Here is a 27,653-nt window from a genome sequence, read left to right on the forward strand (position 1 = left end):
GATCTCCAGCCCCCAAGCCTCAGAGTTCTGCCCTGGCCGAACCAGAGCTGGAAAACAGGTGACAAAGGAGATTCCAGCTTGTGTTAAATGAGTTTAAAAACCTCTCCCCCTTTCCCACCTTACTCCCAAGCCAAGCTGAGAAACACTGTCATTGCAAAATGAAAGGGACTTCTATCCCTCCCCCCAAATAATTAATTTTGTCTTCAGCCACTGAGGGAATGGCGTGTCATTGAGCTGTGATGGCATCACCGTCACTTCGAGTTTTGCCCATTTCCGTAAAATCACAGTATTGGAGTTTGGAGTGTGTGTGTTTGTCAAGAGGCAGGGTGCCCATCACGTCAGATGCCGCTGTCCACCCAGGGCCCGCTTAAACAGCACCGCAGGTAAGTTGGTGCAGGACTTCTGCAGAAGCCTTCACGGTGAGAAGAACTGCTTCTTCATATATTAAAAAAAAAAATTCTATCCAAACTTTTCAGAATCCCCTATTGTCATCTGCTAAAGGACAAGTAAAAATCGTAAAAAAAACATCCTTGTAAAAAATCATTAACTTTTCATTTGGGGTGAAATATTTGCAGCTAAAAGACCTAAAGTGACTCGATTATGATTCTTTGTTGTAAAGAACATAAAAGCTGTTCGCACTACAGCATAAAGTGAAACACCAAAAACAAAACAATTACTCTAAGGATGCTCGTACTCAATCCATGATTGATCCAGGTGGAGCGTGACCGAGAAGTTCCCCTTTCCAGAGCCTCTGTTCCTGGCTTGGAACTTGAGTACTTCCCAGCCAGAAAACACATTTTATCACGAGCTTGCTTTCTCCCTGAACTGTATCATCACTTTCTAAACAGAATGCTGAATGGCTGACTTTGCTCTGACTCTGACAGGTCCCGACCCGGAAATATAAGTTGCAAAGAAATAAGCCCGACTCGTGCGTGCACCCCTTCCTCAAGCCAGCCTGCTCACCTCAAGCCAAGCTGCTGTTGCCCTGAGCCACGGGGATACGTGCATCTTTTTCTGCCCTTGGCAGCCTTCAGTCACTCAGAGATAAACATGCAGACAAGGAAAGGCCTTCGACACACCTTGTCAGTGCTTTTCAGACCCACTCACCCCACTGAAAAATCCGGGTGAGGGCCGCTCAGGGGTGAGAGGTCTGAGAGAAAGCAAGCTAATCAGAAAGAATGTACAACAGGCACAAGTTGTGTGCAGCTGCACTGAACCACCAGCTAGAGGCTGCCCTTCCCCATCCTGCGGCCCAGGGAACGTGCTCAAGGGAGGTTCAGCCTGTGTGCTCCCGACGGGTTTGTGTTTACCTCTAATTCAGCAGGACTCCTGTGAATAAGCCTGGCAGGGTGGGGGTCTGGTCCCTGTCAGCCACGAGCACACCTCAGCCCCAGAAGGCTTAGCTGAGGTTCTAGATTCTGGCAGCCAAGTTTCTGAGCAGAGTCCAGGCTGGGAGCAGACACCTCGCCCCGCCTCTAGATGCAATAACCGCTGGTCAGGTGGAACAGCACAGAGACGAAAAGAAGTGGCTGCAAAGGAGACAGCCGCTGGCCCACCCCCGCCCGGCCAGATCTCCAATCACAGCGCCACCACACTCCTGCTTGCCTGCATCTTAAAAGACAGTGAAAAAGAAATGCAAAAGCTACACGGCTGGCCGGGTCCCAGAAGATCTGTGCCACCAGGCCTAAAGGTGCCTGGGACTTGACCATCAGAAGCTTCTCCGTGTTTTTTAGACAATTTATTTCACATCTCATTACTGACTTAGAAGATAAAAATTTCTGCACTGCCCTAAACTAGCAGGAGGAAGTTCATCAGGAAAAAAGAGTGAAAACTGTGTTTCGTACACCGGCGGGCTAAGCTGCCCTGCTTACACACTTACCTGCCCGCAGAAACACCTCTCAGGAAGCGTCTGCGAACACTGCAGCCCCCTAACGTTGGAGGGGGGTGCGTGTGAGAGAAGCCAGTCCTTTCTTCTGCCAGCACGGCACACACGGTATACACTAGAATGTACTAGAAGGGGCCTGCAGGACCGCTCCCGGAAGGTCTGCACAGGCAAAAAAGCGGACCACCACTCACTGCTTGCGCTGCTCTGGGGATGCATTTGTACTTTTCAACAACTGTAGGCATGACTTGAAATGTAAACTAATTTTTCAACGACCTCACACCCTTCGGTTCCACCCTGGGAGGCCTGGATGGCTCTGCTGTAGCCGCTGCTGCTGCCATGAAGCCCCAACACGAACACTGCCTACGGCTAAGCCCCAGGCCCGGGGCACCCAGGGTGCCGGCAGTTGCGGGGCAGGTGGGAAGAGGCTGAGCTCCGGGTGCACAAACGGCCCGAGCAGACAGCAGCCCTGAACGAGTGACCAGCCCGTGCCGCAAAGGTCAAATCCTCGATCACCCCAGCTGACTGACTAGGCTGACTTCCACCCCTCTCCCTGCAGTTGCGTCCAGGCAGGTGGCTCTCTGCAAGGCTGCGATGGTGGCCCTCCTGGAAAGAACAGGCTTCTCTCGCCTAACGCCTCTTTGCAAGTTAACTGTTCGTGCAGTTTTCAGCTCTGGGCACAGATTAAAGTCCAGGACAACACAAAGGGAGGAAGAAGCCTGCTCCAGTAAAGGCCCGGAAGGCTCCAGGTACCGAAGGCCGAGCTATCTGAAAAATTAGAAGTAACATCTTTTTGCCTCCTCCTTTCTAGTGTTCCTTAGTGTTTAACTCTGCCACCATTTTCCAGGGCCTAGAAAAGAAGAGAAAGAGTAGCTCTCTGGTACCTGGCCCTGGGTCGCAGCCCCGGCAGCTGGGTCGGACACGGGCATGACAGGGAGGTAGCTGAGGGGCGGGTGGGGGCCTGGCGGAGCAGTTCATCCTCAGACGGGCTGGCTTGCCTCATCCAGGGACTCTGGGACAGTCCGGCTCGCCAACAAGGCACAGCCTCTTATCTCCTCTGCTCCCACAAAGGCACCAGCAGCATGGGCGCCTGCCCAAGACCGAGTGCGGCTCTACCCACCCCGTGTGAGTCCAGGCAGAACTCAAGCAGCGCTGGCAGCGCCCCTCAGCTGGGACACAACGTGAGAAAGGTCGTGACTTTGGTGAGCTGAGCCCTAACCAACCCGCCCCCCCCCAAAGCGGGGGCCCCCCCCCCCCCGCGCCTGCCTTGCCCCAGGGGGAAATCAAAGCACCATCCAGGAAGCACTAGCAAAGGCTAAGAGTGTTATGAACACACACACACACACACACAGGCAAAAGCTGCAGCACTTGTGAGAGCGGCTCTGGGACTGGCTCTGAGGGAACTTTCTCCAGAAAGTCACATCTGCTCTGCCTTTGAATGACGTGAGTGGGCTCTGGGGACAAAGGAGAATCCCAGAACCACGGGACCTGAGCGCTCCTCATTTTATAGGAGCAGAAGTTGAAGCTCTGAGCAGGGTGGTGGCTTCTGCAGAGATGCCTTGTGGAGCGGGCTTCCTGCGGCAGCCGTGCCGGGTGGGGCAGTTCAGTCCTGGGCGTGAGGAGGCCATGGTGGGCTCGGCCGCCAGCGCCACCCACAGCCCCTCAGAGGGGTCTAGCTGCCTCCCATTCCCACTGTCCTCTAGCTGTTGGGTTCACTCAGCCGCTGACTCCTCCCTGCCCAGGCCAGGCCCTCCCTGAGAGGACGATGCCGGCCCCTGGCCCCTTCTAACTGCTGCCTTCCAGAGCCTCCCAGCCCACCCGGCATCCCCCAAAAGCCCTCTGGCCCACAGCCCACTGAGCCAGCCCTGCTTTCTGGACCTGCAGGAGGTTCTGTGTCCTGAGAATCATTTGTGGCCCAGAGATGGCTGCAGTGCTTTCTCTTCCTCTCACTGGATTTTCTGGAGAGCACATTCAAGAAGGGAAGAGTCTGACTCTCTGTGCACAAGCTGCTCTTGAAAAGCATTCAGTTCCTCTCCCTGCTTTAAGAAGATCCGTCTACAGTCCATAGCTATTTTCTGCTTTGAGTTTGAATGAAGTTGAGATCAGGGTAAGTGACTTGTAGGGTTTGAATTACACTGGATCACATCCACAAGGTGCTCGGTACTCCCTTGAGCACTGGTAGAAGCGAGGTTTCTACTCCGGCCGACACCTCCGAGAGCTGTCAAGGGGGAAGTCATCGCACTGGGGTTTGACGGGGGACTCGCCAATCACACAATCCACTCCTCTTCTCCCTCCCGTGCCATGTTAGCAGTAAAATGCCAGGACAGGAGGGCGAAGGGGAGCGTGTACACGATGAATGGCACAGCTCAAGCCCGCTTCCCCAAGCTAAGCTGCCAAAGCCTGCCACCCTCTCCGGAGGACCCAGCCCCCCGACTGGAAAGCCAGAATTCAGCCAGACAAGCATTGCGGCATCGGTGGGCACTGCCACCTGCCAGGGCAAGGGTCGCCCTTGGTGCGGAAATCTGGCTTCAAGCAGCAGTGACCAGACTGCCTGGGTGTTTGACACACCTGGCACCAACCCCCTGAGGGCCCCAGCTGGCCTGCCCTGTGCTCCCCATCCAGGGATGCCAAACCTGCCTCTCTAGCAGGAAGAGTAGGTTGAACGATCTCAACTAGCAGTACAAGATTCTCCCCCAGCAAAATGGAAAATGTGATTTACTTTGAGAGGAATACGTTGGTGACCACAGGTGAGATGGGGAGAGCCACCTTCGCTCGCAGTCCTGACACACTCCATCCCTGATTGTCAACAGCCAGCTCTCTCACCCATGGGGATGGGAGATTCCAGCTGGGTGATTCGGCCCTGCCCCCTGCTGTCTAGAAGACAGACAGACGGTACACGGCACTACCAACTGTGCGGGCGGAACACGCTTCTCCACATCTTGACAAAGCTACTCAAACCACAGCTCTGCAGCAAAAACCTGTCTGCCTCCACACGTGATGGCCCTTTTGCTGTCTTTTTTACAAAGTGCAGCACACCGTCCCCTCCATTCACCTGCTTTTTACTCTGAGACGCCAGAAGCCTGAGATGGGCCACGGTGGTCCCTGGTGGTTACATGCAGCTCTGGAGGAGATCTAGGAGGCATTCCTTTTATGTGATAACACACTGAGGGCATAAGGGGCCATCGAAGGAACCGTCACTGACCAAGGACAGCGTTCCCCATCCAGGGGTGCAGGGAGATGCCCCCCTTCCGCCGTCATTTACAACGCCCCTTGGGAGAAGCAAGTCAACAGAAAATGAACATTTTTTTCCCGCCATAAAAAGCTCAGGCTAAATCAAGACATTTCTTCCTCCCAAATTGTTTTTCCTAGTCACTAAGAAAGTATCAAATGTTTGCTTTTGTCCAAAGGTATTATATATCCTAGAATTTCTCCAAAATAATATTTAGCTATAGTTTTTCAGCTCCCTTTCTAAAACTTCTAATACCACATCTTTTAATGCTTTAGTGCCATTTAAAAAATTCTTCATTATGACAGGTATCAGAACAATCACCATGCAATTATTATTGAAATCATAGTTTAGAAAAGGAGAGTGCGGCTTCCCTGACAAAATTCGTAAATGTTTGCCCAGTCATTGAAATCGGATGGAAGCCACTTTGGGATTGTGTTATTTGTTCGTTTTAACCTGAAGAGACTGTTGCATTTTCAGGTTATGTATAGCTACTCACATAGCCACAGCATATAAATTCACATTGTAAGTGTGATTTCTCCTCCTTTGGGGGAACTTTAAAGGATAAAAAGGACTCAGGTGGGACCCTTAAATAAATTAGCTGTATCTAAATCTTTCAACTTTCTCTTTCTCTCTTAAGAGTGTAATCACTGAGAATTAAAATTTGTATAAATTATCTTGGACCTTAGCATCCAAGACAAGAAGGGCAAGATGAATGCCTCTTGGGGACCCTAAAGGAGAAAGCCCAGCACAGCCGTAAACGGGAGGACCCAGGAGGGCTGCAGGGTTTCTCAAGGAAGCCCTCGGAGCCCCAGACAGGTGGAATCCAACTTGTTTCTCTTCCCTCTCCCAACCATTTACACAGGCCACAGAGGACTCCCAGGCGGAAATGAACCAAACAGGACCACGAAGTCTGGCATGTTCGACCTCCCTTTTACATGGACAGACACTCCCACCATCAGCAAGAATCCTGGGAGCAAAATACAGAGACTGGGGGGTAGGCTTCCACCTCCGGCCCCCATACCGCCACCCTTCTAGAGGGGCCACAGCAGCCGAGCTGCAGATGCCCGTCCACAGAGCAAGTAGGGGAGGGGCCGACCTGCCTCCTGCTCTGAACCACTGGGTTGTGGGGAGTTGAAATCTCACAAAAGCACTTTTGTGTGGCTTCGCTTCCCGTTACCATCGCACTGCCAAAAACCACAGCAACAATACAGTGAAAGCTCGTCAAAGCCGACACAGCCTTGATAGCTAAGCACAAGCACGTGTTGGCCACTCGAGGGCACCATTTGGAGGTGGCTGTGCCTACCCGGCAGACAAGGCCCAGTCCTCTGCAGGAGTTCGCCCTAGGACACCTCCGGGCCTCTTTCAAACCCTAGGAGCCTCCTCCCAGCTCCTTAGGAAAACCTCCTGGCAGGTCTCTAGGGAAAGCCATAGCGCCCCCTTTCCCCATCCCCAGACATTGCACTAGCTTCCTCCTGTGCGCCCCCAAGGCACTGCGGACACCGCGGTCTACCCAGCTTAGGAGCTGCAGAAACTGACAGATGCCGCGCACCCCCGACCCGATGACATGTCAGGTCAGACTGGCGCTTTAAAACCTCTCCCCCATCTCACCTCCCCCCTCCGAAAATTTTCTTTCCACTTTCTAGATCATTCCCAATTGGAATTTGTATTTTTTAAAAAAGGTGGTGCTGGCCGTTGCAGAGATCTGGGAAGCTCCACAATGCAGTCTTTCCGACAAATGTTCCTTTTCAAAACTGGGAGAATGTTAGATTTTGAAAGTTCGAGGAAAAAGATAAGGCCTTTTGCAGCGGTTCCTCCCCAGAATAAATGGCCCCGATGCAACGCAAGCCTTCGGAAAGGGCATTACAGCCCTTCCGTAGGTCTCAGGTGCAACACCGGGAACTCTGCCCCCCAGCGGGCCGTGCCCCACACTCAGCCGGAAACAAAAAGGGGTGAAATGAGACTCAAGTATCCCTTTAGCTCCCCCATGCTGAAGCCCCCAATTCCCTAACCCGTTTTTCCCGATTTGGTGCCGGTTACTGTAACAGCAATGCAAAGCCATCCTCTCCCCAAAAGGGGGCGGTGGGCGCAATGGTGATCTGTTTGCAAAATACACATGACTGTGACATTCGGTAGCGTCAAGGTCATCTCTTCCCAGGGCTTTCGGATGCTTCCACCGTAAACGTGCGCATGAGTGACTAAGTGTGTGGGTGTGAGTGTTGGTGTGTGAACGTGCGCTCTTCCTCCTCCGTGCGGCCGCCGGGCCAGACTCCGACACGCAGCCACGCTAGGTGACAGGCTCGGCCCGAAGCTGCTCTCAGCGGGGAGTCCTTGGTGGCGCGGCTGCCCCCTCCCTGGCCCGGCCTGGCCCGCATGCTACCTGCAGCCGCACGCCTCCACCACCATGTCCTCGTATTGCTTGTAGACCACGTTGTTGGCGGCGTCGATGTAGAGGATACTGATGGGGCTGAGGCGCGCGGGCACGCAGCAGGAGGCCGGCGCTGCATCCGGCGCCATGGAGTTGAGCAGTGTCTGAATGATGGCGTGGTTGGTGGGCTCAAGGTGCGAGCGCAGCGGGAAGTCGCAAACGCCCTCGCAGTGGTACGCTTCGTAGTCCAGCGGCGCGATGATCCAGTCGTCCCAGCCCAGCTCCTTGAAGTCCACGTGCAGGGGCTTGCGGCTACAGCGGCTCCGGCCCCTGCGCCCGTGGCTCCGGCCCTCGCCCCCGCCGCTGCCCTGCGCTGCCCGAGTCCCGGCCAACGCCGTCCGCCGCCGCCTGCGGCCGCCGATGACCACCGTCGGCAACCCCATGCCAGGTCCCTGATCCGGCGGCGGCTCCGCTGCCAGTGCGGCCCCGAGCGCGCGGGCCTGGGCGCGGATCTCTCGGAACAGGCTCTCCTTCCTCTGCGTGCGGGAGGAAACGACCAGCAGCGCGCGCTCCTCCGCCGCCGCTCCGCCTCCGCCCCGCGAGTCGAAGCCCAGCAGCCGCAGTGCCAGCGAGACCGGCGCGGGACCCGCCACTCCGCGCAGCAAGAGGCAGAACGCGCGGGTGGCGCGCGGCTCCCGGCGGTGGCGCCGCAAGGCGTCCGCCACGTCGAACACCTCCCAGCGCGCGGTGTCCAGGGGCTCGGCGGCCCGGGAATGCAGCAAGCGCGGCGCGCGCGCGGCGCTGGGGCACGTGGACAGCAGCAGCAACGGGGGAGTCGCGCTGCCGGGGCCCCGCTCCGGAGACTCGCGACGCAGCACACGCAGCTCCGCGCCCACCACCTCGTCGGCGTCGGGAAGGCTGGACACGTCGAACAGGAAGTTCAGGCCGGTCTCCACTGCCGATTCGTCTGCCGGGGACGGGCAGAGACAGAGAAAGAGCGGTGTTAGAGCGAAGCCGGCACGCCTGGCCGCGGGGCCTCCTAACTGCAAATAGCAACTACCCTGGACGTGAGAACAAGGCTCGCTGGAGCCGGCGCCTGCCCGGGCGTCTCGGCTCCAGCCGGAAAGCCGCCAGCCTGGTCCGGAAGAAAGGGAGCCTTAGGTTCAGATTATCTGGATCTGGGTTTTCGTTCATCGAGCCAAACGATTTCCGACAACCCACGGACATCAACTGAACGCACCCCCTCACCCGAGACCAAGACTTAAGGCCACTACGGTCCACTGCCTGCCCCAGAGCCATGGGTTTTCGAAGACGAGGTCGGAGGCCAGATTTTCAGCCGCTGGCAGAAAGAAGGCCCGGTGGGCGCATCAGAGGTCGTGTGCCTCTTCAAGACCTGGAGGCCAGGCCGGCCGCGGTAAGGGGACTGCTGGTTATGGCCCTGCTTAGCCGCCAAGAGAGCCTCGGAGTCCCGGTTGTGCGAAAACGGAAAATTCTTGTCCCCTGTAAACTGCTTCTGCTACCTCTCTTCCCCAGCCCAGCCTGGACATTCCAGCCGGCCACGATCTCCCATGCAGGCGGGGGCTCGTCTAGGAGGGGAACGCGCCCTCAGGGCTGCAGAGACCCTTTAGTGCCTCCAGCCTCCTCGCTTTGCTGAAGGGGAACTGAGGCCCAGATTAGGGGCGGCTCAGCCCCTGGTCGCGATGGGGAACTCCAGGCTTAGCTTCTCCCAGTGTTTCCGCCACCTCCGACGAAGGGGAAAGGCGGCAAAGGAGCGCAAGCAACCTTCTGGGAAGGGTTTGAGGCATCCGCGACTGCCTTGCTGCAGCGAGGGCAGCGAACCGAGTGAGGTCTCCCCGCCAGTACCCTCTGGTCCCCTCGCAGACTTATTCTTTCCCTCCGTTATGACTCAACTCGGGCTTTGGGATTTTACTTCTGGTTGTGGGCACTTTTTTCTTTTGGGGCTCAGAAAGGAAAAAAGAGTTGAAATTCCACCAAGCAGCAGATAAGGAGCTCTCTTTGAAGAAGGTCATATGGTTTCGTTTTGCCCCAAACGCGAAGAGACTGTGCACACTCCCCCCACTATTGGAGATTTGCTCACCAACCACAGATGCCATGCCATCGACTCCTGGGGTCTGAAGTCTGGGTGCTGCGGTGACCTCAGGCAGCCCTGCTCCGAGCTGAGGCTCAGGGTGGAGAGGGAAGCAGGAGAGGCACTGGGCAAGTGCTCCCCACCCCTCCCCCGTGCTTTCTCCCAAGGGCTTGCTCGCTGCCACACTTTCTCTGAGTTTCTCCTGCAGCCTCTCTCAGTTTTGAGATGCTGCCACTGCATCCTCTCCCTCCAGAGAGAGGAAGGAGAGGCGGCCTTACTAGCCTTGCCAACCAAGCAGAGCTCCCCAGGAGAGGATTTAGCCCAGGCTGAGGCCACTGAAGGCCTAACTCGACCTAAGAAAGAACATCTGGTGCCTCTACAAGCTACACATCTCACCTCTCCCACAGCTGGGAGCCCACTCTGCAGAATTAGGACTGGGGCCTTCCCTGGCTCTGTACACCAGGACCTGGGCTCCCTATGAGTACCCTAGCATCCCATCCAGGATGCATGCCAGGCCCTCGGAGAATGCTTGAAAGTTCCCACCAGACTATAAGGCCATTTGGGCCCAGGATGCCCCTGTATCCCAAATAAAGCAGTCTGTGTAGACGTTATATGTATGTTGGAGGGGGCGAGAGATGTGATATCTGCCCCGCCTCTACCTGCTTTCCCAGGCTAGGGTCGGGCATATACAACCCCCAGTGGCTCCCAGGCAGGACCTGGATTGCAGCAGCACTTAACTTTCCGGCCCTATTTGCCTTTCTTTCCTTTCTGCCTTCCATTCTGGGTCTCTGGCTGGATAGAATTAAGGCCGAAATTACTTGCATTTCCTCCTGAAATTAGTTAAATTTTCCCTATCTGTCTGTTTTAATGGCTTCAATAGAGATTAATAAAATCCAGATGACACTCACCAACCACCACAGTCTCACCTAAGTCCTACCTTTGGAGGGCTCAGGGCGGAGTAAGGTGGGGTACTTGGTCCCAGAGAGGCCTGCATTCCTGCAGCGTCGCTGGCCCTCCTCTCCTCTCTACACAACCGGAGTCCTTCACCTCTGGCTCCCCCAGGGGCCCAGCACAAGGCAGGCACCCATAGCTACACACCTCTACCCAGACGCAGCCTGCTTAGAAGGGCCCTCCCCATACCTGGTGATGCCACCAGCCTCTCCAGAACCATTTACTTTAGTCTGATGCCTGCTGTGTCCCGCATTCCCCTCATTTCCCCCAGTTTGTACGGCCCCCCGCAAGACTGGGAACTGCAGAGCAACGAAGCAGCCGCCGCCACCATCACTGTGCAGTCCCTCTGGGCCGGACCCCCTCCTTGCTTCTCCGGATCTCCAAAACAGCCTGCCTCCTCGAGGGGACCCGCCGGCCGGCAGGGCCCGGGCAGCCCGGCAGAGGGACGGGCTCAGCCCTCCGGGGCCGGGCCCCGCAAGCTGCCGCGGCTCTAGCCACAGTCCAGGCGCTGCGAGTTCGGGTGCGTGGGCCTCAGCGAACTTTCTAACACCTGAGGCTGGGATGTGCGGGGACCAAGTCCCCCCGAATGGAATGGTGCCGGGACAAGGCTCCGGCGGTGACCTCAGCCTAGGACCCGACAGGATGGACTAGCGCAGTGGAGGTGTGAGTACCTTGGGTCGCCTGGTCTGCGAAGCCGGTGATTGTGTCCGCGCGGCTGTGGTGGCCAGAACCCGAGGTGGAGGCGGCGACTGCCCCGGCCGGAGCCCTCCCGGCCAGGCTCCGGTAAAGCGACATCATGAATTGGTGCGGCACCACCGAGCCGTTCCTGAAGCCGGAGCCCGCGGCGCGGCGCGCGGCGCGGGGCCCGGGAGCCGCGGCGGCCGGGGCAGCGGAGGCGCCCGCAGTCGCGGCGAGGGTCCTCCCGCCGCCGCCGCCGCCCCCCGGACTCCCGGTCGGCCCTGCCCCCGCCGCTCGCAGCACGGCGGCCGCTTCGAGCCCGTCGCGGGGGCGGCAAGCGCTCAGCAGCCAGAGGCACAGCGCGGCGGCCGCGCTCAGGTCCATGGGCTCCGAGGGCCAGGCGGGCGGGCGGCGCGGGCTCCGTGGCTTCGGGAAGTCCCCCGGCGCCTTTTGAACATAGTGTTTAATAATGGGGGAAGTGTGCGCAGCAAGCTGCGGCCCCCCCTCCTCTCCCACCCCACCCCCGCCCAACGCCCGGAGCAGCGCCCCCTGCTGAACACTCGAGCGGCAGCGCCGCGCCCCCTACTCCGGCCTAACGCTGAGCCCAGGGCCGGAGCCTCCTCCCCCAGCCGAAGCGCTTCGCCCCCACTCTCGCTAGGCGAGTGTCGCCGGCCGGAGGCTCCCACCACAAAACGGGGCCCCGCCTCGCTCTCCCAAGGCAAAGTGACCCCCTCCGCCCTCGCTGCGCCCGGGCCAAATGCGCCCTCGGGAGTCAGAGGCTCCGACATATCGCGCGTACCCGCCCAGCGTCTTCCCTACTCCCCTGCGGAGAAGCACCCGCCCCCCGCCCGCTCCAGTACTGCAGGGGCCCGAGACGCCAGAAGTGCGGCCGCGGAGGGGCTCGGCCTTGCCCGTCAGTGCCACGATCCCGTGGCCACCGCGCACAGAGAGGCCACCAGGGCGCGCAGGGTTGACACAAAAGCGCGTTTTTGATCACCGGTTCTGCGGTTCCCCACCCTGGCACAGCTTCCAAAGATCGGAGCGGGAGGCCGGAGCCGGGGAGGAGACCCGTAGGGAAGAGAGGGCTAGCGGCTGTAAGGGCAGGCCGGAAGGACAGCGGGACAAGGACCGACGGTCGAAAATCAAAGGTTTGGGCGCGGAACACGCGCTTAGACGGGAGCCAGGATCTTAAAGGAGCTCAGGAACTACGAAGGCAGCCCCAGGGTGATGAGGGGACTCCCGCGCGGGAGCGGCTCCCCGAGTTCGTCTGTGCATCGAAAGTGAGGACCTTCCGCCCGCCTCCCAGGGGCCCGGCTAACAGAAACGGGCTACCGGGTATGTTGGGGCGCGGGCAGAGCCGGGAGGGCGGGCGGTGAAGAGCCTCGGGGTGGCACCTCCGTACTTCCTTCCCGGGCCTCGGTTCTCCCTCAGGGCGGGGGATGGATGGAGGGGGCGTCCGGGACCGCAGTCGCGCGGGCAGCTTGGCACTTGGGTCCGCAGCCCGCAGGGGTAGGTCCCCGGGAGGCCACATCTCAGGGAGACGCGCCAGGGAGGGTGGTCGTCGGCGGGTGTCGGCTTAGCTCCACCAGCAGCCCGGACATCCCTCGAATGCGGGAAAGCCCAGCGGATGGACAATCCGCTGTTGCGCGGATGGAGGGCTGTAGCCGGACGGAGGGCTGGAGCCTGACGGCTGGAGCCGGACGTATCCCCGTAGCAGGGCAGGCGCGTCTTTTTATTTTAAAATTATATTTGCTACCGAACTGGAAATCTAGGCGGGGGTAGTGCGTCACGGTTACTTTGAGTGGGCGATCAGCGTCAGCCCGACGCCACCGGACCCAAAGCCGCGTGAGTCCCTCTCTAGCCCGGCTGCCCCGCACTCTGACCCACGGAAGACGCCCGGCCCGGGGAGCTCCTGGGCCGACTGCGGCCCCAGGCTTCTGAGCTCCCTAATACCCGCTGCTTCGTCCCAAGCGAGCTCCTCAGTCGTCGCCCTGCCGACCACCGCGGAGATGCAGCGCCCGCTCAGCTGGGGAATTTGGGCCACACACCTCTCGGGGTCGTATGGGAGCAGGAGAGGCCTGGCAAAAGGTCGTAACTCTCGGACCCCAGGCGGATCAGGGGGGTGGAGGAAAAAGGCCTGAGGTTCGCGAGGGAATGTCTGGGCAGGAAGAGTGGTGGGAGGCTGGGATGACCGGAGCTGCATTAACCCACCTTGCCTTCGGGACCGAGGGCAGAGAGCCCCGACAAGGTCGTGGTCACGGGTCTCCCTCTCTGCGTGGTCCCGGTACAGAGCGGCCCTGCACGAACCCACGCAGGATGTCTGGCAGAGCCGCCCCCTAGAGACACTGGTCAGTCAAAATAGTGGCCGCCCAGCCACCGGTCTCTCCGCTCATGCCGGTGCTGCGTCCCTGCTGTCTTTCTTGGCCTCCTTTCCTCCTTCAGCCACGCACAGTCTTCGGAAGTTTTGCACTTAATCTCGTCTGTGATTTGCACAAACACCCTAGGAGCCCTGAGCTGGGGTCAAGTAGCCCTGGTTCTGGTCATGGCTTTGCTCTTAACAACCAGTCCCTTGCATCATCTGGGCTTCGACTTCTCCAGCTGTGTGAGGGAGAAAATGCAAGGGTCCCGGCCCAGGCTTGGTACAGCAGGTGCCAAATAAACGTTTGTTAATTACATGATACCTCCACCTTGAGGTCACCTTGGGACTTAGGAATTAGGGACGGGTTGGGGGCCATGTGCTCTTGCTGTCCCTGTGGGAGCAGGCCATTAAGCTTCTTTGAGACTGAATTTCCTCTTCTATAAAATGGGGAGTTTCTCACTTCAGGAGGGTGGTGTGTGTCCAGGATAACAGGCTGGCACAGAGGAGGCTCGGTCGCCCTGCGTCTGTTAGTCTGTTCTGGGTCCCCAGGGAGATGATGGCCAAAGAGAGAAGTAGCTTCTAGGCACTGGAAGGCTCTGGAGGAGACTGCTGGGGGAAGGGGTGTGGGATGCTGCTGCTTGAGCCAACACCCACCAGCTTCGTGCGCTTGAGCCAGGCCTTAGCTGCTGTCACCTGTGTTTCTTGGTCTGTAAAGTGAGGCAATAATGCATTCATTCATTGTTTATCCATCCCTCTATTCGTTCCTTCTTTCCAGTAAATACCGTGAGCAGCCTTCCATGTGTTGTGGATTCAGCAACGCACAGGACAAACGCATGGAGCTTTTGTAAGGGCAGAAGAGACAGGAAACACGTAAATCCATAAATGCGCGTGAATGTACAGTGCACTGTTAGGTGGTTCAAAGTAAAGCGATGGGAAAGGGGGGTGGGGGGCCTTTTTGACCAGCCACACTGAAGGGGAGGGAGGGAGGGAAGCTTGGGCCATGTCTGGCTCCCTTTCCTTCCTCTCAAATAATGATGATAACTATTAATAATGGTCACTGTTAACCAAATAATGATGGTTCTTCTCCAAGTGCCAGGGGTCCTGCCAACTGCTTAACGTAACTCATGTCACTTCATTCTCACCACTGCTGTGTCCTGTGAGGTAGGTATTATTATTCCCATTTTATTGACAAAGAAAGTTGAGTCGCAAAGAAATTTAACCCCTTTCCCAGGTCACCTAGTGAGTGGCAGAGCCTGCAGTCAGCAACACTTGGCTGGGCAAAGGGTTACCTCTGGCTGCCCAGAGGGGAGGTGAGATTGTGGGGGGCTGGACCTGCAACACTCTCCCCAACTCCAGTGGAGAGGCAGAGGGTCCTGGCTTTCCTTGCAAGCTCTTTGGAAAATTCTTGGCAGAAAAAGAACTCTCAGGTCCAGGTGAGGTTTATGAAAGCATCGTCTTAGGGACTCCTTCCTGCCTCTGGCATCAGCTGGGAGCTCACAACACCCGCCACTGAACACACTCTGTCATCACCAGCACCAAGGCCTGCCGTGACTGGAAAAGCCATGGAGCTCAGAGTAGGACGCGCTAGTAGGAGCACATGGTCCAATGGCTAAGTTTACATGATGTGACACGATGGCCTAGCGAGTCAGGCCCACAGTGAGGGCTTGACTTGACCAGGACTCTGGATGCCCTGTCCAGAGCTTCCCTGGGACCCATGACTGAGCATCAGTCTGGAGTGCAGGCAGCACCCTCCCTGAGTGCAGAGGAACTTGAGACCAGGAGTTCCCAGCCCTCTATCCCTGACTCTGTGAAGCTGAGCCCTTCTGGTGAGCAGGTGGCCTTTTGGGGCCATAGTGTCAGGCTGGCCCAGGCTCGCTTGGGGCTTCCTCCTGGGGGGACACGGGGAGCCTTTGGTAGGTGGGCCAGGCAGGAGGGAGCTAGTGTTCCCAGCCTGAAGACCCGGAAGTTGTATCCTACCTGCTGCAAAGTGCACTTTGAAGGTAGATTCCTATTGCTCTGTGTTGCCCCAGAAGTCATTGTGCAGCTGGGAATGAGGCTCAGGGGCCGGTGCAGGAAGTTTAGAGAAGGCTGGGAGAAAACTGGGGCTGGAGTTCCAACTTCTGTTCTTTATCAGTCTGAAGACCACCACCCCCCAGTCTCCCAAGAGCGCCAGACTTCAGCTGTTGGCTCCTCAGACAGGGGAGATGAGACTGGCTCCAACAGGGGGAGGAGGGGAAAAGCAGCCTGGTTGGGGGCGGGGTGTTTCTTGACTGGGGTGGGCAGGAGCTGTCCCCACATTCTCATCCCCAGATCCTTCCCTCAGAGAGCACTTTGCCGCTCATCCGTCCTTTGCAGAAGCTGTTTGGTTTCTCTGACCACCAGGTTTCTGACTCAGGTCCTAGAATCCAAGGATCTGAAGGAATATTTTGGATTATTTGGACCTACTTTTCATGTTATGCCTGATTCATCACAAAGTGCTACGCAGGCTGTGTTTGCATACCTGAAGAGATGGGAACTCCCGCCCAATCCCAGGCAGCCTTCTGATAGCTCTGAAGGTGGGGAAGTCTGCACATGAGACCCATGAGAGCCACCACACCTCTCAAAGGCACCTCTGCTGATGTAAGGTCACACGCCACCTGGGAACATGAGCTGGCACACTGGCTTGATGCCACTTAGGAAGCTAGTCTTGGATTCTCCCAGCTTGAACCAGTGGAAATTGGAAACCAACCCCAACCCCGCTGCAGCCTGCTCAGTCTAGAGCCAGTGCCTCCTGCCACACCAGGCACGAGGCCCCACGTCTGATGACAAGAGCATCAGAAGTTTCCTTAGAGATGCCCTGCTCTACACCTTGCATTGCCCACATAGGGCATCCAAGCCCCCAAGGAGGGAAAGGGATCAGTACCCTGTCATTTGGCATCACAGCCACCAGGGATGATGGGCCCCCTCTGTGATCCTGTGCCTTTGCTCTCTGTGCAGGTCAGAAGGTCTCTTCCCAGCTCTGCCCTGGGTACCCTGGAGGTGAGGAAGAGGATGGATGAGGGCTCAGCCTCCACCCTGTCCATTGTTAGGGGTCTGGGTCCCTGCAGCCCAGCACTATTGTGGAAGGTAAAACAGATGCCCCCTGGCTATGATGTTGATGGTTCCCGAGAGTCAAGAGGCCAGAATTCAAATCTGGCCTCTATCCTTGGACCGCAAGTCCCTTGGCCCTTCCTGGCTTTCGATCCCTAAAGGCACAGTGAGGTTGACAATCAAATGTCCACCGAGGGTCCACCTGTGAGAGGTGGAGAGCATGTGAGGATGGGACCCAGTGCCACGGACCTAACCAGGAACCTGCCCGCAGTGTGGACCTACCATGGCTGTTGTGATTCAGAGCTGGAGAGGGTTAGAGGTGAGGAGGCAGGGTTAGCCTGTGGCTCTGCCCCAAGAAGGTGTCCCTGGGAGGGTGGGGGAGGGAAGATGGTGACAACAGACTTCAGAGGGAGCCACCTACCAGCACATCTGGTGCTGTTGTTCTCCATTCAGCCAGACGTGGGCTGCAGCCATCTCCCCCAGAAAGACCAGGGATGCGGCTGTGGGTATGGGGAGATCCCATCAGGGTTCTGGCTCAGTCCCATCTGATGTCTGGGTCTGGGCTTCCTCAGGCTCAGAAGCATTTCCCATGCTCAGTGGAGGGCTGCCTCCCCCCAGGTTACCCAGGGCAACAGCTCTGGCATCCACACCAGGGTTGGCTGCAGCCTGGCCCCCGGCCACTGGCTTGGCCTACCTTTGAGTGGGGAGGGGAAGGGACCGAGAAGAAGGGAGTGAGATAGCTTCTTTTCCAGAAGTTTCACGGGGGACCTCTCAGAGCCCTTCCTTGGGTTTGGGACAAATGGCCGCAGGCTGGCGGATACTGCCATCTGCTGGTCACTGGGTATAACAGCATCACAGTGTGGCTGAACTCCCTCCTGCTCGGATTTACAGACCAGGCCAGCCTGGGAGAAGACTCAGGAACCCCCGCACCCGCACCCTGCAGTTGAACCAGCTTACCGGGACCTCTAAGGTATCCTGGGAGTTGAGGGGACAAGGATGACACACCTCCGCTGAGGTCAGGAAAGAAACTAGAATATGGGGTCATGATAAAGACCTGGCTTCCAATCTACCTTTGCAGTGCACCAGGTTTGTGACCTTGATTAAGTTAATTAACCAGTCAACCTCCATCTTTAAATGGAGACAGGGATTCCTACCTGTCAGGTGTGCCTAAGAATAAAGGAAACAAAGTAGGTAAAGTCCTTACCATAGTGCCTGGCTCAATAAATGGTGGCTTTTACAGTTTTCTAATTAAGTAAGCCCTGGTTTAACCAGGTGGAAGGCTAATCTAACCTGTCCATCCAGTCTCCTCTGTACGGCCACTGTCTTTGAGGCATTTCCCCTCTATGAGTATCACTAGTCTGAAGTTGTGTCTCCATTAGATTTTTCTTGGAGACCTTTGTGGACACATAAGATTAAAACAAAACAAACTCCTTTTGGAATAAAAACTGGCAATTCTTAGAATGTGCAGTGATTCGGAATGACCAGTCCTCCAATCTTGGTCAGATAGGAGCCCAGGGTTTCTGTTCTAGACACACAATGAGTAGGGAACCAAACTGTCCTCTTTGCCTGGGAAGATAGGTGCTAACAGACGTCAGGAGCAGAGTTGGAGGACCCAGAAGTTGTGTCCCCCAGTCCAGGACGTGAGACTTTGCAGACGCCCCAGAGGATGAGGACATTGGGACCAAAATGTCTCATGGTTCCCACAGCAGAGTGTCGGGCAGGAGCATGACGGGGCTGAGCCAGGGACCTGGTGTCACCAAGTTGGGTGGCCTGTCTCAGGTCTTCTGGCCCACATGGCAAAGGCATCTGTGAGCTCTTCAGGGGGCTAGTCTCTGAGGCTGCCCTGCAAAGGGTGAGGCTACCTACAAAACTGGGGACTTGGCCTTAAGCCACAGCAACCCCCGTGTGCTTCCCACATGCCTAGGTAGCTGATCCACCTCTAAGTAATACCTTAATTTAGGGCAGAGCCCCAGCTGGGTTCTGTCCTCCCAGACGTTTTTTCCTGGCTTGGATAAAGAGTTGGAGAACTCTGATCAAAGTGCTTATCCTGACTGCTGGGGGCACAAATCTGAAAGAGTTAGAAAAACATAGGGTGACAAAATCAAAATCCCAAAAGTCGCCAGCAAATCACTGCAAATTAAAAGAATAGTGGGGTGCCATTTTCCTTTACTTCTCGGGTCAGTAAAACTGAAGAATGTAAAATCCATTATCGGTGAGAGGAGAAACAAGTGGGCATTCTACATACCCTTGGTGGGAATATAAGTTCAGAGAGATTTTTCCAAGAGCACTGTGACAGCAGCAATATTTTAAAGAAGGAAATCCTTTGATTCAGCACTTTCAGTTGTAGAAATTTAATTTGTTACAGGTATACTCACACAAGTGAAGATAAACATACAAGGATTTTTAAAATTGAGGTAATAGTGAAAACTGGAAATGACCAAAATGGCATTGAATAGGGTAATGACAAAATAAAATATGATACACCCTCACGTGGATTGGTTTTCCCCTATCACAAGAATGAGCTAGATTGCGGGCATCTTTCTGTGCAACAGAAAGATGCCCGCAATATTGAATGCTGTAATACAAGGAGGGCAGAGTAGAGAGAGCAAGGAGAAGACTCTCAGCTACCCACGCAAATGGTCCAGCCACACTGGTGGACGTGTGTCTGTCCAGGTGTCACTGTGTCTGTCACTGTCCTTCCACCCACGCTCTGTATCCCAGCCCTCTTACCTCCTCAGGGATCTCTCTCACTTCTTTCTGCTCTGTCTAAAAACAGATTCACATTTTTACATCATGAAACAATTAATCCTCCTTGGAGAGCTTCATTATCAGATTTCAATATAAACGAATTCCCATGTAGCGCTTGAAGTGGAATTGACAGATCAGGACAACAGGATAGGGAGTCCGGAAGCAAATCACGATGTTTGTAAATATTTATAATACAATAATGGTGACAATTCCAATGGAGGAAAGGATGATGTATTCAATAAAACTTACTAATGAATGATACTGGGTAATGATACTAACTAAGTATTTTGAGAAAAAAGAAAATGACCCTTGTCTCTTGACATAAACCAAAATTAATTCCTAGTGAATCAAGGAATTGATTGGAGAAAACATATTTGGAGGAAATATGTGAATATTTATACAGTCTGGGGTAAGGAACACTTTTCTAAGTATAATTTCATTGTAAAAACAACCACCAAGAGAAATGTCCACGGTTGGAACTACATAAAAATCTTAAAACCTGCATGTAAAAAAACTCTAAAAACAGAATGGACCTTGACCAACTGACCCAACTCAACATCACCAATCATGGGGACGTTGACATCACGTGTCACCTGATGGGGTCACCAGCATAGTGCTCCTGCCAGATGGTAACCTGCATCAAACCATGAAATTAATTAGACACATCCCAACCCAGGAGCATCCTAACCATTGGTGTGGGCCCCTCAAAGATGGCAGCGTCATGGATGATGGAGAAGCCCAGGAACTGTTAGAATCAAAGAGACTAAAGGAACATGACAATTAAATACAATGCACAGCCCTCCATCCAATTCTTGATGGGCAGCGGAGGGAGGGGAAAGCGGTTGTTAATAAAAGACACTATTGGGACAACCGAGCAAATTGGAATATGATTGTATGTTAGGTAATAGTATAGTGTCAATGTCAAATTTCCTGCCTACGGCATTGTGGTTATGAAGGAGAATGTTCAGGTTCTAAGAAATTACACGCTGAAGTATTTATCAATAGAATGAAGCATCATGATGTCTACAGCCAACTCTTAAATGTTTCAGGAAAAGCACAGAGACAGAGAGAGAGAGAAAGGATGAAGCAAACATGGCAATGTTAACAAGTCTGCAGTGCATCTGAGACATGCAGCCCACTCCCCTCTCCACGACTGAAGTGCTCATCCCACTCTCCCTGCTGCTGAGAGTACTGGCAGGTCTCTGCTCAGTCCTTCCTGGGGCTCATCTTGGCTGAAGAGAGCTGCCTTATCCAAGGTCGGGCCCCTCCTGGGATGGCCCACATCCGAGACTGGTCGATGTCCGATGTCCGGAGTATAACGGTCCGTCCCCTCGTCTCTGCCCAGCTCCCCCTGCAATAGGCTGGGGCCTCTGCTGTGTTTGCATCACACTCAGCTCCCTCCACCCAGCCCCCTACCTCCACTACGTCCAGGTGACCTTCCTGCTGGTTCCATTTCAGATAGAACCCAAGTTAGGTGAAGGGTGTGCGGATGTAGTAGGAACCCTTCCACTTTGCTGTGAATCTGAAACTTTTTCAAAATAAACACTTAGGGGGAAAATATTAAAAAATAAATAAGGGATAATATCACAAAGTGTTAGTACCTTTAATATATAAAGCATCCTTACAAATCAACAAGAATAAGAGCTTTTTTAAATGTGCAAAGGAAATAAACAGGAGAGTTAGAAACATTCTAAGACCAATAAACTGGTGAAAATGTATTTAACCTCACTAGTAATCAAATAAATGTACTTCTAAAACAAGAACTATCATTTTTCACTTAACAAAGTCGAGAGGATTTAAGAAAATGAATCCAGGGCTGGAAAGCGTTTGGGAGGCACACTGCATCCAGCCTTTCTGGGACAGTTTGGTGGTAGATGTCAAAGCCATGGAATAAATTTTGCAACCCTGTGTGCCCAAGTTCTCAGCCTTCTGCGGTCCTCTTTCCCATAATATCCAAACAAAAAGGCTGGATTTGCTGTGACCAGGCAGTGGGAATTCCTGAGGATTCCCTGGAGCCTGTGCTTCCACAGTCACCTTTCAATCCATGCTTCTTCCTAATTGCTGCTGACTTGTCACTTTTTGGAACTGTGGTGCTGTGAACTCTGCATCCCACACCTGGTGCCATTTCCTTCCCTTATTACAAAGATCATTTCCCCAAGACTGGTGTGCATGGTGGCTTGTGAGGGTTTGGGTTACAGAGCAGAACGTGCCTTCTCCACGTGGCTGGGGGCCCCCCATTCATCTCTCCCAGAGCTCAGGTAGATAACTCCCCCCAAATTTCTTTTATTTCATAACACAGGTATTAAACTCTGGGTCTCATTTCTTTTCTTCCAATCTCCTGAGACCCTCCCTCCCTCAACAAAGTACACAGAGACTCACCAAAGTGTTTTCTGACACTCTAGCACTTTCCCTCCAAACTTCCCCCTCATGTATTTGGCTCAAACATCAGCCAGCATTTCAAAGCTCACCCAGCCATCTCCCACCACCCACACATCACCTTTCCATCGTAGCTTAAGGACTGGCCAAGTAAGTTATGGTACATTTGCACACAGTATTCTAAGTAATCATTTAAAATGATGGTTTGGGAGGAAATTTAACATGAAAAGATGTTTACAGGGTAGTAAATGAAAAAGCAATTTACAAAACAGTATAGCCAGTAAGATTATGTATCATTTAAAAGAAAAGCTAGGGACTTCCCTGGTGGTGGAGTGGTTACGAATCCGCCTGCCAATGCAGGGGACACGGGTTCGATCCCTGGTCTGGGAAGATCCCACACGCCGCGAAGCAACAAAGCCCATGCACCACAACTACTGAGCCTACGCGCCAGAGGCCGTGAGCCACAACTGCGGAGCCCTCACGCCACAACTACTGAAGCCCATGCGCCTAGAGCCTGTGCTCCGCAACAAGAGAAGCCACCGCAATGAGAAACCCACGCACCGCAACGAAGACCCAATGTAGCCAAAAAAAAAGCTAATTTCTTATACACAGGAATAGAAAAAATGTCAGGAAGGCAAGAACAACAAAAACATTAATAATTGTTACGTCTGGTATCAAATGAGAGGTGCTTTTTATTTTATTTTATGTTTTTTTTTTTTTTTTTTTTGCGGTACGCGGGCCTCTCACTGTTGTGGCCTCTCCCGTTGCGGAGCACAGGCTCCGGATGCGCAGGCTCAGCGGCCATGGCTCACGGGCCTAGCCGCTCTGCGGCATGTGGGACCTTCCCAGACCGGGGCACGAACCTGTGTCCCCTGCATTGGCAGGCAGACTCTCAACCACTGCGCCACCAGGGAAGCCCTATTTTATGTTTTACTATCCATATTTTCTAGTTTTTCAGCAACAAGCATGCATTATCTCTGTATAATAGTTCTAGAAAATCCTAGGCTTGCCTCCTCTGCTTCAGAATTGAGCTTCTGAATGGTGAAGATTGTGCCTTATCTGAGGTGCGTTATCCGGTGCTATTGAAACATTGTATTAAAACCATCTGGAGGGACTTCCCTGGTGGTCCAGTGGTTAAGACTATGCACTCAATGCAGGTGGGCCCCGGTTCCATCCCTAGTCAGGGAACTAGATCGCACGTACATGCCGCATCTGAACGGCCTGCATGCCACAGCTAAAGCCGTGGGGCAGCCACTAAATAAATAAAGATTTAAAAAGAAAAAAAAACCTAGTTGGACTAATGAAATAGATTCCGAAGTCTACTGGGATAATTTGTATTTCTTTTCTCGAGATTTAATGCCAAAACTTTGTCAATTGCCTTAACTATATTACTATATGTTGTCCCCTTTAATAAACATTTTTGGCTCAGTTGCTTTGTTACTTTAATAAAATATTTTAAGTGATTGTGAAAATAAAACAATATATTAAAAAAAAAAAAAAAGCTTCTGGAAGAGGGTGCCACATTCACTGTCCTCACCTACTCACCTCCAGTCCCCTCCTGGGCCCTCCCTGACTCTGCTGTCATCTTCCTAGGCAGACATGGCTCATCAGAGCCCAGTCCCCCTGAAATACTCTTGCCCTTTTGTTTATTCTGTGAGTCCACCCTCTGCTTCAGGATAAATGTAAACTCTTTTGAGTGGTACACAAAAGAGTTTTGTGTGGGCTCGTCTCCCACACACTTCCCTCCCCACACGGGAGGGAACCCCTCCCTACTCGCTTCTCCCCAGCTCCCCAACCACACGGTGGTTCTCTGAAGACACCCTGGCTTTGCACCGCCACCTAGAACATACTTTACTTCTTCTTTTCCTCCTTCTCAATCATCCCTACCCCATATTGAACAGTTTTTAGGTCAGGCCTCATGTAAGTACTTCATGACTGTACCAATAAGGGATCCATTGCAGAAAACCCTACTTAGAGTGGTGTAAGCACGCACACAAGAAGGTCTAGGGCTGGTACGGTAGTTCATGTGCCATCAGGTCCTCAGCCTTCTCCATCCTCCACGTGTAGGCCCCAGTTTCACGTTTGTGTCTCATTGTCACAAGATGGCTGCTGTCTCTCCAGCATTGTATCTCCTTTCTAGGCAGAAGATAGGAAAGGTACAAAGAGCTTTCTCCTAGCAAGGTGAAACCTCTGCAGGAACTTTTGTGTGTATGGCCAGAATTATGTCACATGGCACCTTCTAACCGCAAGGGAGGCTGGGAGCATGAGTGCTTTAACTGTCTCGCCTCTATGGTAGTAAGGCAAAGAGGAAGGGGCTGTGAATGGCTTTTGGGTAGCTCATCTACAGTGTCTGAATTTCCTCTCATTTCAGTTACATTTTATCTCATTCAACTCACAGCAGTGCTGTGAATTAAAGATTTCCATCATGCCCATTTCACCAATGAGAAAACCAAGGCTCAAAGAGACAGCACCCACTTTTTCATGCCCTGAGTCTGGCACCACCTCCTCCTGGAAGAACCCCTGTATGCCTCAACCCCTGGCTGAGTTGGTTATATTATGCCCTTCTCCATGCACCCTGGGCCTGTACTCGTTTGGACATCTCCAACTGTCCTGAGTGGTATGTGAGCCCCGCCAGGGAGGCCTTCTGCATCCCCAGGGCCTGGAGAGGTCACAGGCCCAGAGCTGTGCCCAGGAGCATTTGTTGAGTGACAAATGAGGTGGTTGTCTTGCTAGATTTGGGGTGCTCAGCCCCCTGGAGCACTAGAGCATCACTACAGAGGACAGAGACGAATCAGCAGGTCCCCAGAAGACCCACCCCACCAGAAACCAGGACAACGTTGGTGTGTGGCAGGACCAGGGCTCAGATCAGTCTCCCTGTGGGCTGTGGTGTCTCTAACTGACCACACCTGAGGTCCAGCGACTTCCCTGGGGGATGACTGAGGCCCGGAGCGTTCCTCCCAGGGCAGCGGGGAATGTGGTTTGCGTTACTGTGGCTTCAGCCATGGAAGGGGCTCCTTGAGTCAGGCAGGAAGCAGAACATATCAGATTTAGATTCCACATTCCATGCATTGTATACAATTATCCGCTGGAGCCACACAGGGGCACATGGGACAGAAAATGGGATTGCCTCAGTAGAGGAACATGTGATGCTGGAGGTGGGAAGGTGAGCAGAACTGCAGGACAATCCAGACTGGGGACAATGGTGGCACGAATCAGGGTGGGGGCCCCCCAGCTGGAGAAGAGGGCACAGGTGAGGGAGAGACTAAGGAGCTTGAACTGGATGAGACGGAATCGAGTGCGTATGGGCGGAAGGAATGAGGCAGAAAATGGGATTGCTCTAGGGGACGGGGTCACTCTTTCAAGGGGAACCAGTGGGATTCTCGGCAGGCACCAGGTGTGCCAAGTCCCCCTGTGGCACGCACTCGGGAACCCTGGTGCCAGGGGTGAGGCTCGTTTGTCTGCAAGTCATGGGTGACCAGCGTGCCACCAGCCCCAGCGGTGACGCAGAGTCCCCTTCTTCGCAGCCCCGACCTGTGCTTGCCCTGGAACACGTGTGCTTCTCTGCACCTTCCTGGGCTGTCTTCTCCTCAGGCTCAGCCTTACTCTCAGCTCCAATAGCTTTGTGACCCCCGCATCAGGGTCTCCAGCCAGGCCTGCCTCCCGGGGGCCAGAGCCACAGTCACCTCAATGTCCCCACACCCTCAAACACCAGCTGTCCAACACAGAACTCATCATCCCACCCAGAACGTGTCCCTCCTCCAGGTGCCCTGCCCCAGAGAATGGACCACCGTCCGGCTACTCCCAGGAGCCGAACTGAAGCAGCGTCTCGACTCCTCCCACGCATGTGCACTCGATTCTGTCTTGTCCAGTTCCACTTCCTAAGTCTCTGTGTCACCTGTGCCCTGTTCTCCGCCTGGGGGGCCCTCACCCCAATTCATGCCACCACTGTCCCCAGTCTGGATTGCTCTGCAGTTCTGCTCACCTTCCCACCTCCAGCATCACGTGTTCCAAACCGATGTCGGCAGCAGAGCTGGTCGGGCCGCTCCGATGTTCGCAGTCCGGCGGTAGCCTTGAGTTGGCCTCAGGGTCAGGGTGAAGCCCTCAGCCTGGCACACGTGAGTCTCTACGCCTGTCCTCCCCCTTGAGCTCCCTCCCCAACTTGTTCCCTGAATTCCGTTTCTTCTTGTCGCCAGGACTTCATAGATGATGTTCCTTCTACCCCATCCTATTCCTTCTCATCTCTTCAGGTTAACCTTGGACTCTGGCTCCTTTCGAGTGTCCTCTCTGACCCCTATCCCACCCCAAGTCTAAGGGCAAAGAAGCTCGCTGAGGGCAGCGACCGCGCCTCGTTCACTGTACTCTCAACGCCCAGCACAGGGTGTATGGTCCACAAGTGTCTGTGCGGTGGTGACCGCTTGACCGGCTGGCCCTTCCCTAGGGCTGAGCTGCGCCAGACTCCTGGGGTGCCGAGGCTCACACCCTTTCTGCCTGCTTTGAAGTGGGGCATGTCAATTTAAACTAGACATGGGGGCCGTCTGCTACCTCAAACTCTGCCCTGCAGACAGACAGACGGGCAGGTGGGCAGGCAGAGCAGACAGCAGACTGGGTGTTCCCGCAGCCCTTTCACTCACTCATCCTTCTGTTCCTTATTGCTCATCTTGTCTACAAACAAATTGGAAACGAGCTATTCAAGCATATGAACATATATATCTATTCAAGAGATAAAGTGGAGGGCTTCCCTGGTGGCGCAGTGGTTGAGAGTCCGCCTGCCGATGCAGGGGACACGGGTTCGTGCCCCAGTCCGGGAGGATCCCACATGCCACAGAGCGGCTGGGCCTGTGAGCCATGGCCGCTGAGCCTGGGCGTCCGGAGCCTGTGCTCCGCAACGGGAGAGGCCACAACAGTGAGAGGCCTGCATACCGCAAAAAACAAAAAACAAAAAACAAAAAAAACCAGAGATAAAGTGGGGAAAGTGATTCATTTTTCAAAACTTTTCACTGTAGGATTTCTTCATGAAAATGAGTCAAATACAGATAATAACGATGCTGGTGGGGCGGTGGGTGGGAAGCCGAGGCCCACAGGGACACCGTGCTGCCCCTCCTGTAGGGAACACGGTGCACATTACCCCATCGCGCATCTGATGCCGCTAAGCCCAGCTTCATCTGTTCTCTGTCAGCGGGGCTCTCATGGACAGAGCACAGAATACCTGTGGTGATTTGCACTTTTCTCCTGGCCCTGTTTCCAGACTGAGCTTTTCTCTTTCTGGGCCACTGTGGCAGGTGATACAACCTCCATTTCTCACCCCATGGACAGTTGAATCGCTGATGAGAGGGTCTATTATGTCCGGCACACCTCTACCCCAAGGCTTCTCTGAGGGAAACTGGCCCCTTGACCTCACTGCTCTGGCCCCAGCTGTGGACCCAAAGGCAGCCATCAGAGGCAGTGGCTCCCCGAAGACCCTGAAGAGAGGCTCGGAAAGGGGAAGCTGAGGGAGCAGGTCCTTGGGCGCACCGTGGGAGCACAGGGCTGCAGCGTCCTAGTCACTAAGCGGCTCCAGAGCCTCCACAGGGCCCAGAACACAGGTCCAGCCCAGCAGATAATGTTGAATGAATGAACGAACAATTGAATGAATGAATGAATGGAAAGTCCATGAGGGAGCCAGGAGAGTAGTTTTGTGATGGAGTCTGACTAGTAGCAGAAGCAGAGCAGACAGACCTGTCTTTTTAGTTGCTAAACATTAGAGCAACACAAACATTCGCACTGATTAAATGTCACTATGGGCCAGGCGGAGCTAAGTGGGGTTTTTTGGGGGTTTTTTTTTGTGGTACGCGGGCCTCTCACTGCCGTGGCCTCTCCTGTTGCGAGCACAGGCTCCAGGCACAAACGCTCAGCGGCCATGGCTCACGG

General features: G+C 54.5%; 1 protein-coding gene and 1 long non-coding RNA gene across 3 annotated transcripts; one reads left to right on the forward strand and one right to left on the reverse strand.

Moving 5' to 3' along the window:
- Positions 1 to 7,400: 7,400 nt before the first annotated feature.
- GDF7 (growth differentiation factor 7) lies at positions 7,401 to 11,621 on the reverse strand. The gene is made up of 2 exons (XM_029232632.1): positions 11,188 to 11,621; positions 7,401 to 8,443 (listed from the first exon to the last, which is right to left on the reverse strand). The coding sequence occupies exons 1-2, from the start codon at positions 11,576 to 11,578 to the stop codon at positions 7,485 to 7,487; spliced, it is 1,350 nt and encodes a 449-aa protein (XP_029088465.1). The 5' UTR covers positions 11,579 to 11,621; the 3' UTR covers positions 7,401 to 7,484.
- A 4,226-nt stretch (positions 11,622 to 15,847) lies between these two features.
- LOC114900366 lies at positions 15,848 to 22,386 on the forward strand. Of its 2 annotated transcripts, XR_003794836.1 has the most exons (4): positions 15,848 to 16,172; positions 16,530 to 16,941; positions 17,514 to 17,592; positions 20,420 to 22,386. It is a non-coding gene; the product is annotated as an uncharacterized LOC114900366 (long non-coding RNA). The 2 variants fall into 2 exon arrangements; XR_003794835.1 differs by having other exon boundaries at positions 15,848 to 16,941.
- The last annotated feature ends 5,267 nt before the right edge of the window (positions 22,387 to 27,653 follow it).

Source organism: Monodon monoceros, unplaced genomic scaffold (assembly GCF_005190385.1).
Source record: "Monodon monoceros isolate NGI ecotype Baffin Bay Population unplaced genomic scaffold, NGI_Narwhal_1 Super_Scaffold_19, whole genome shotgun sequence".
Classification (NCBI taxonomy): domain Eukaryota; kingdom Metazoa; phylum Chordata; class Mammalia; order Artiodactyla; family Monodontidae; genus Monodon; species Monodon monoceros.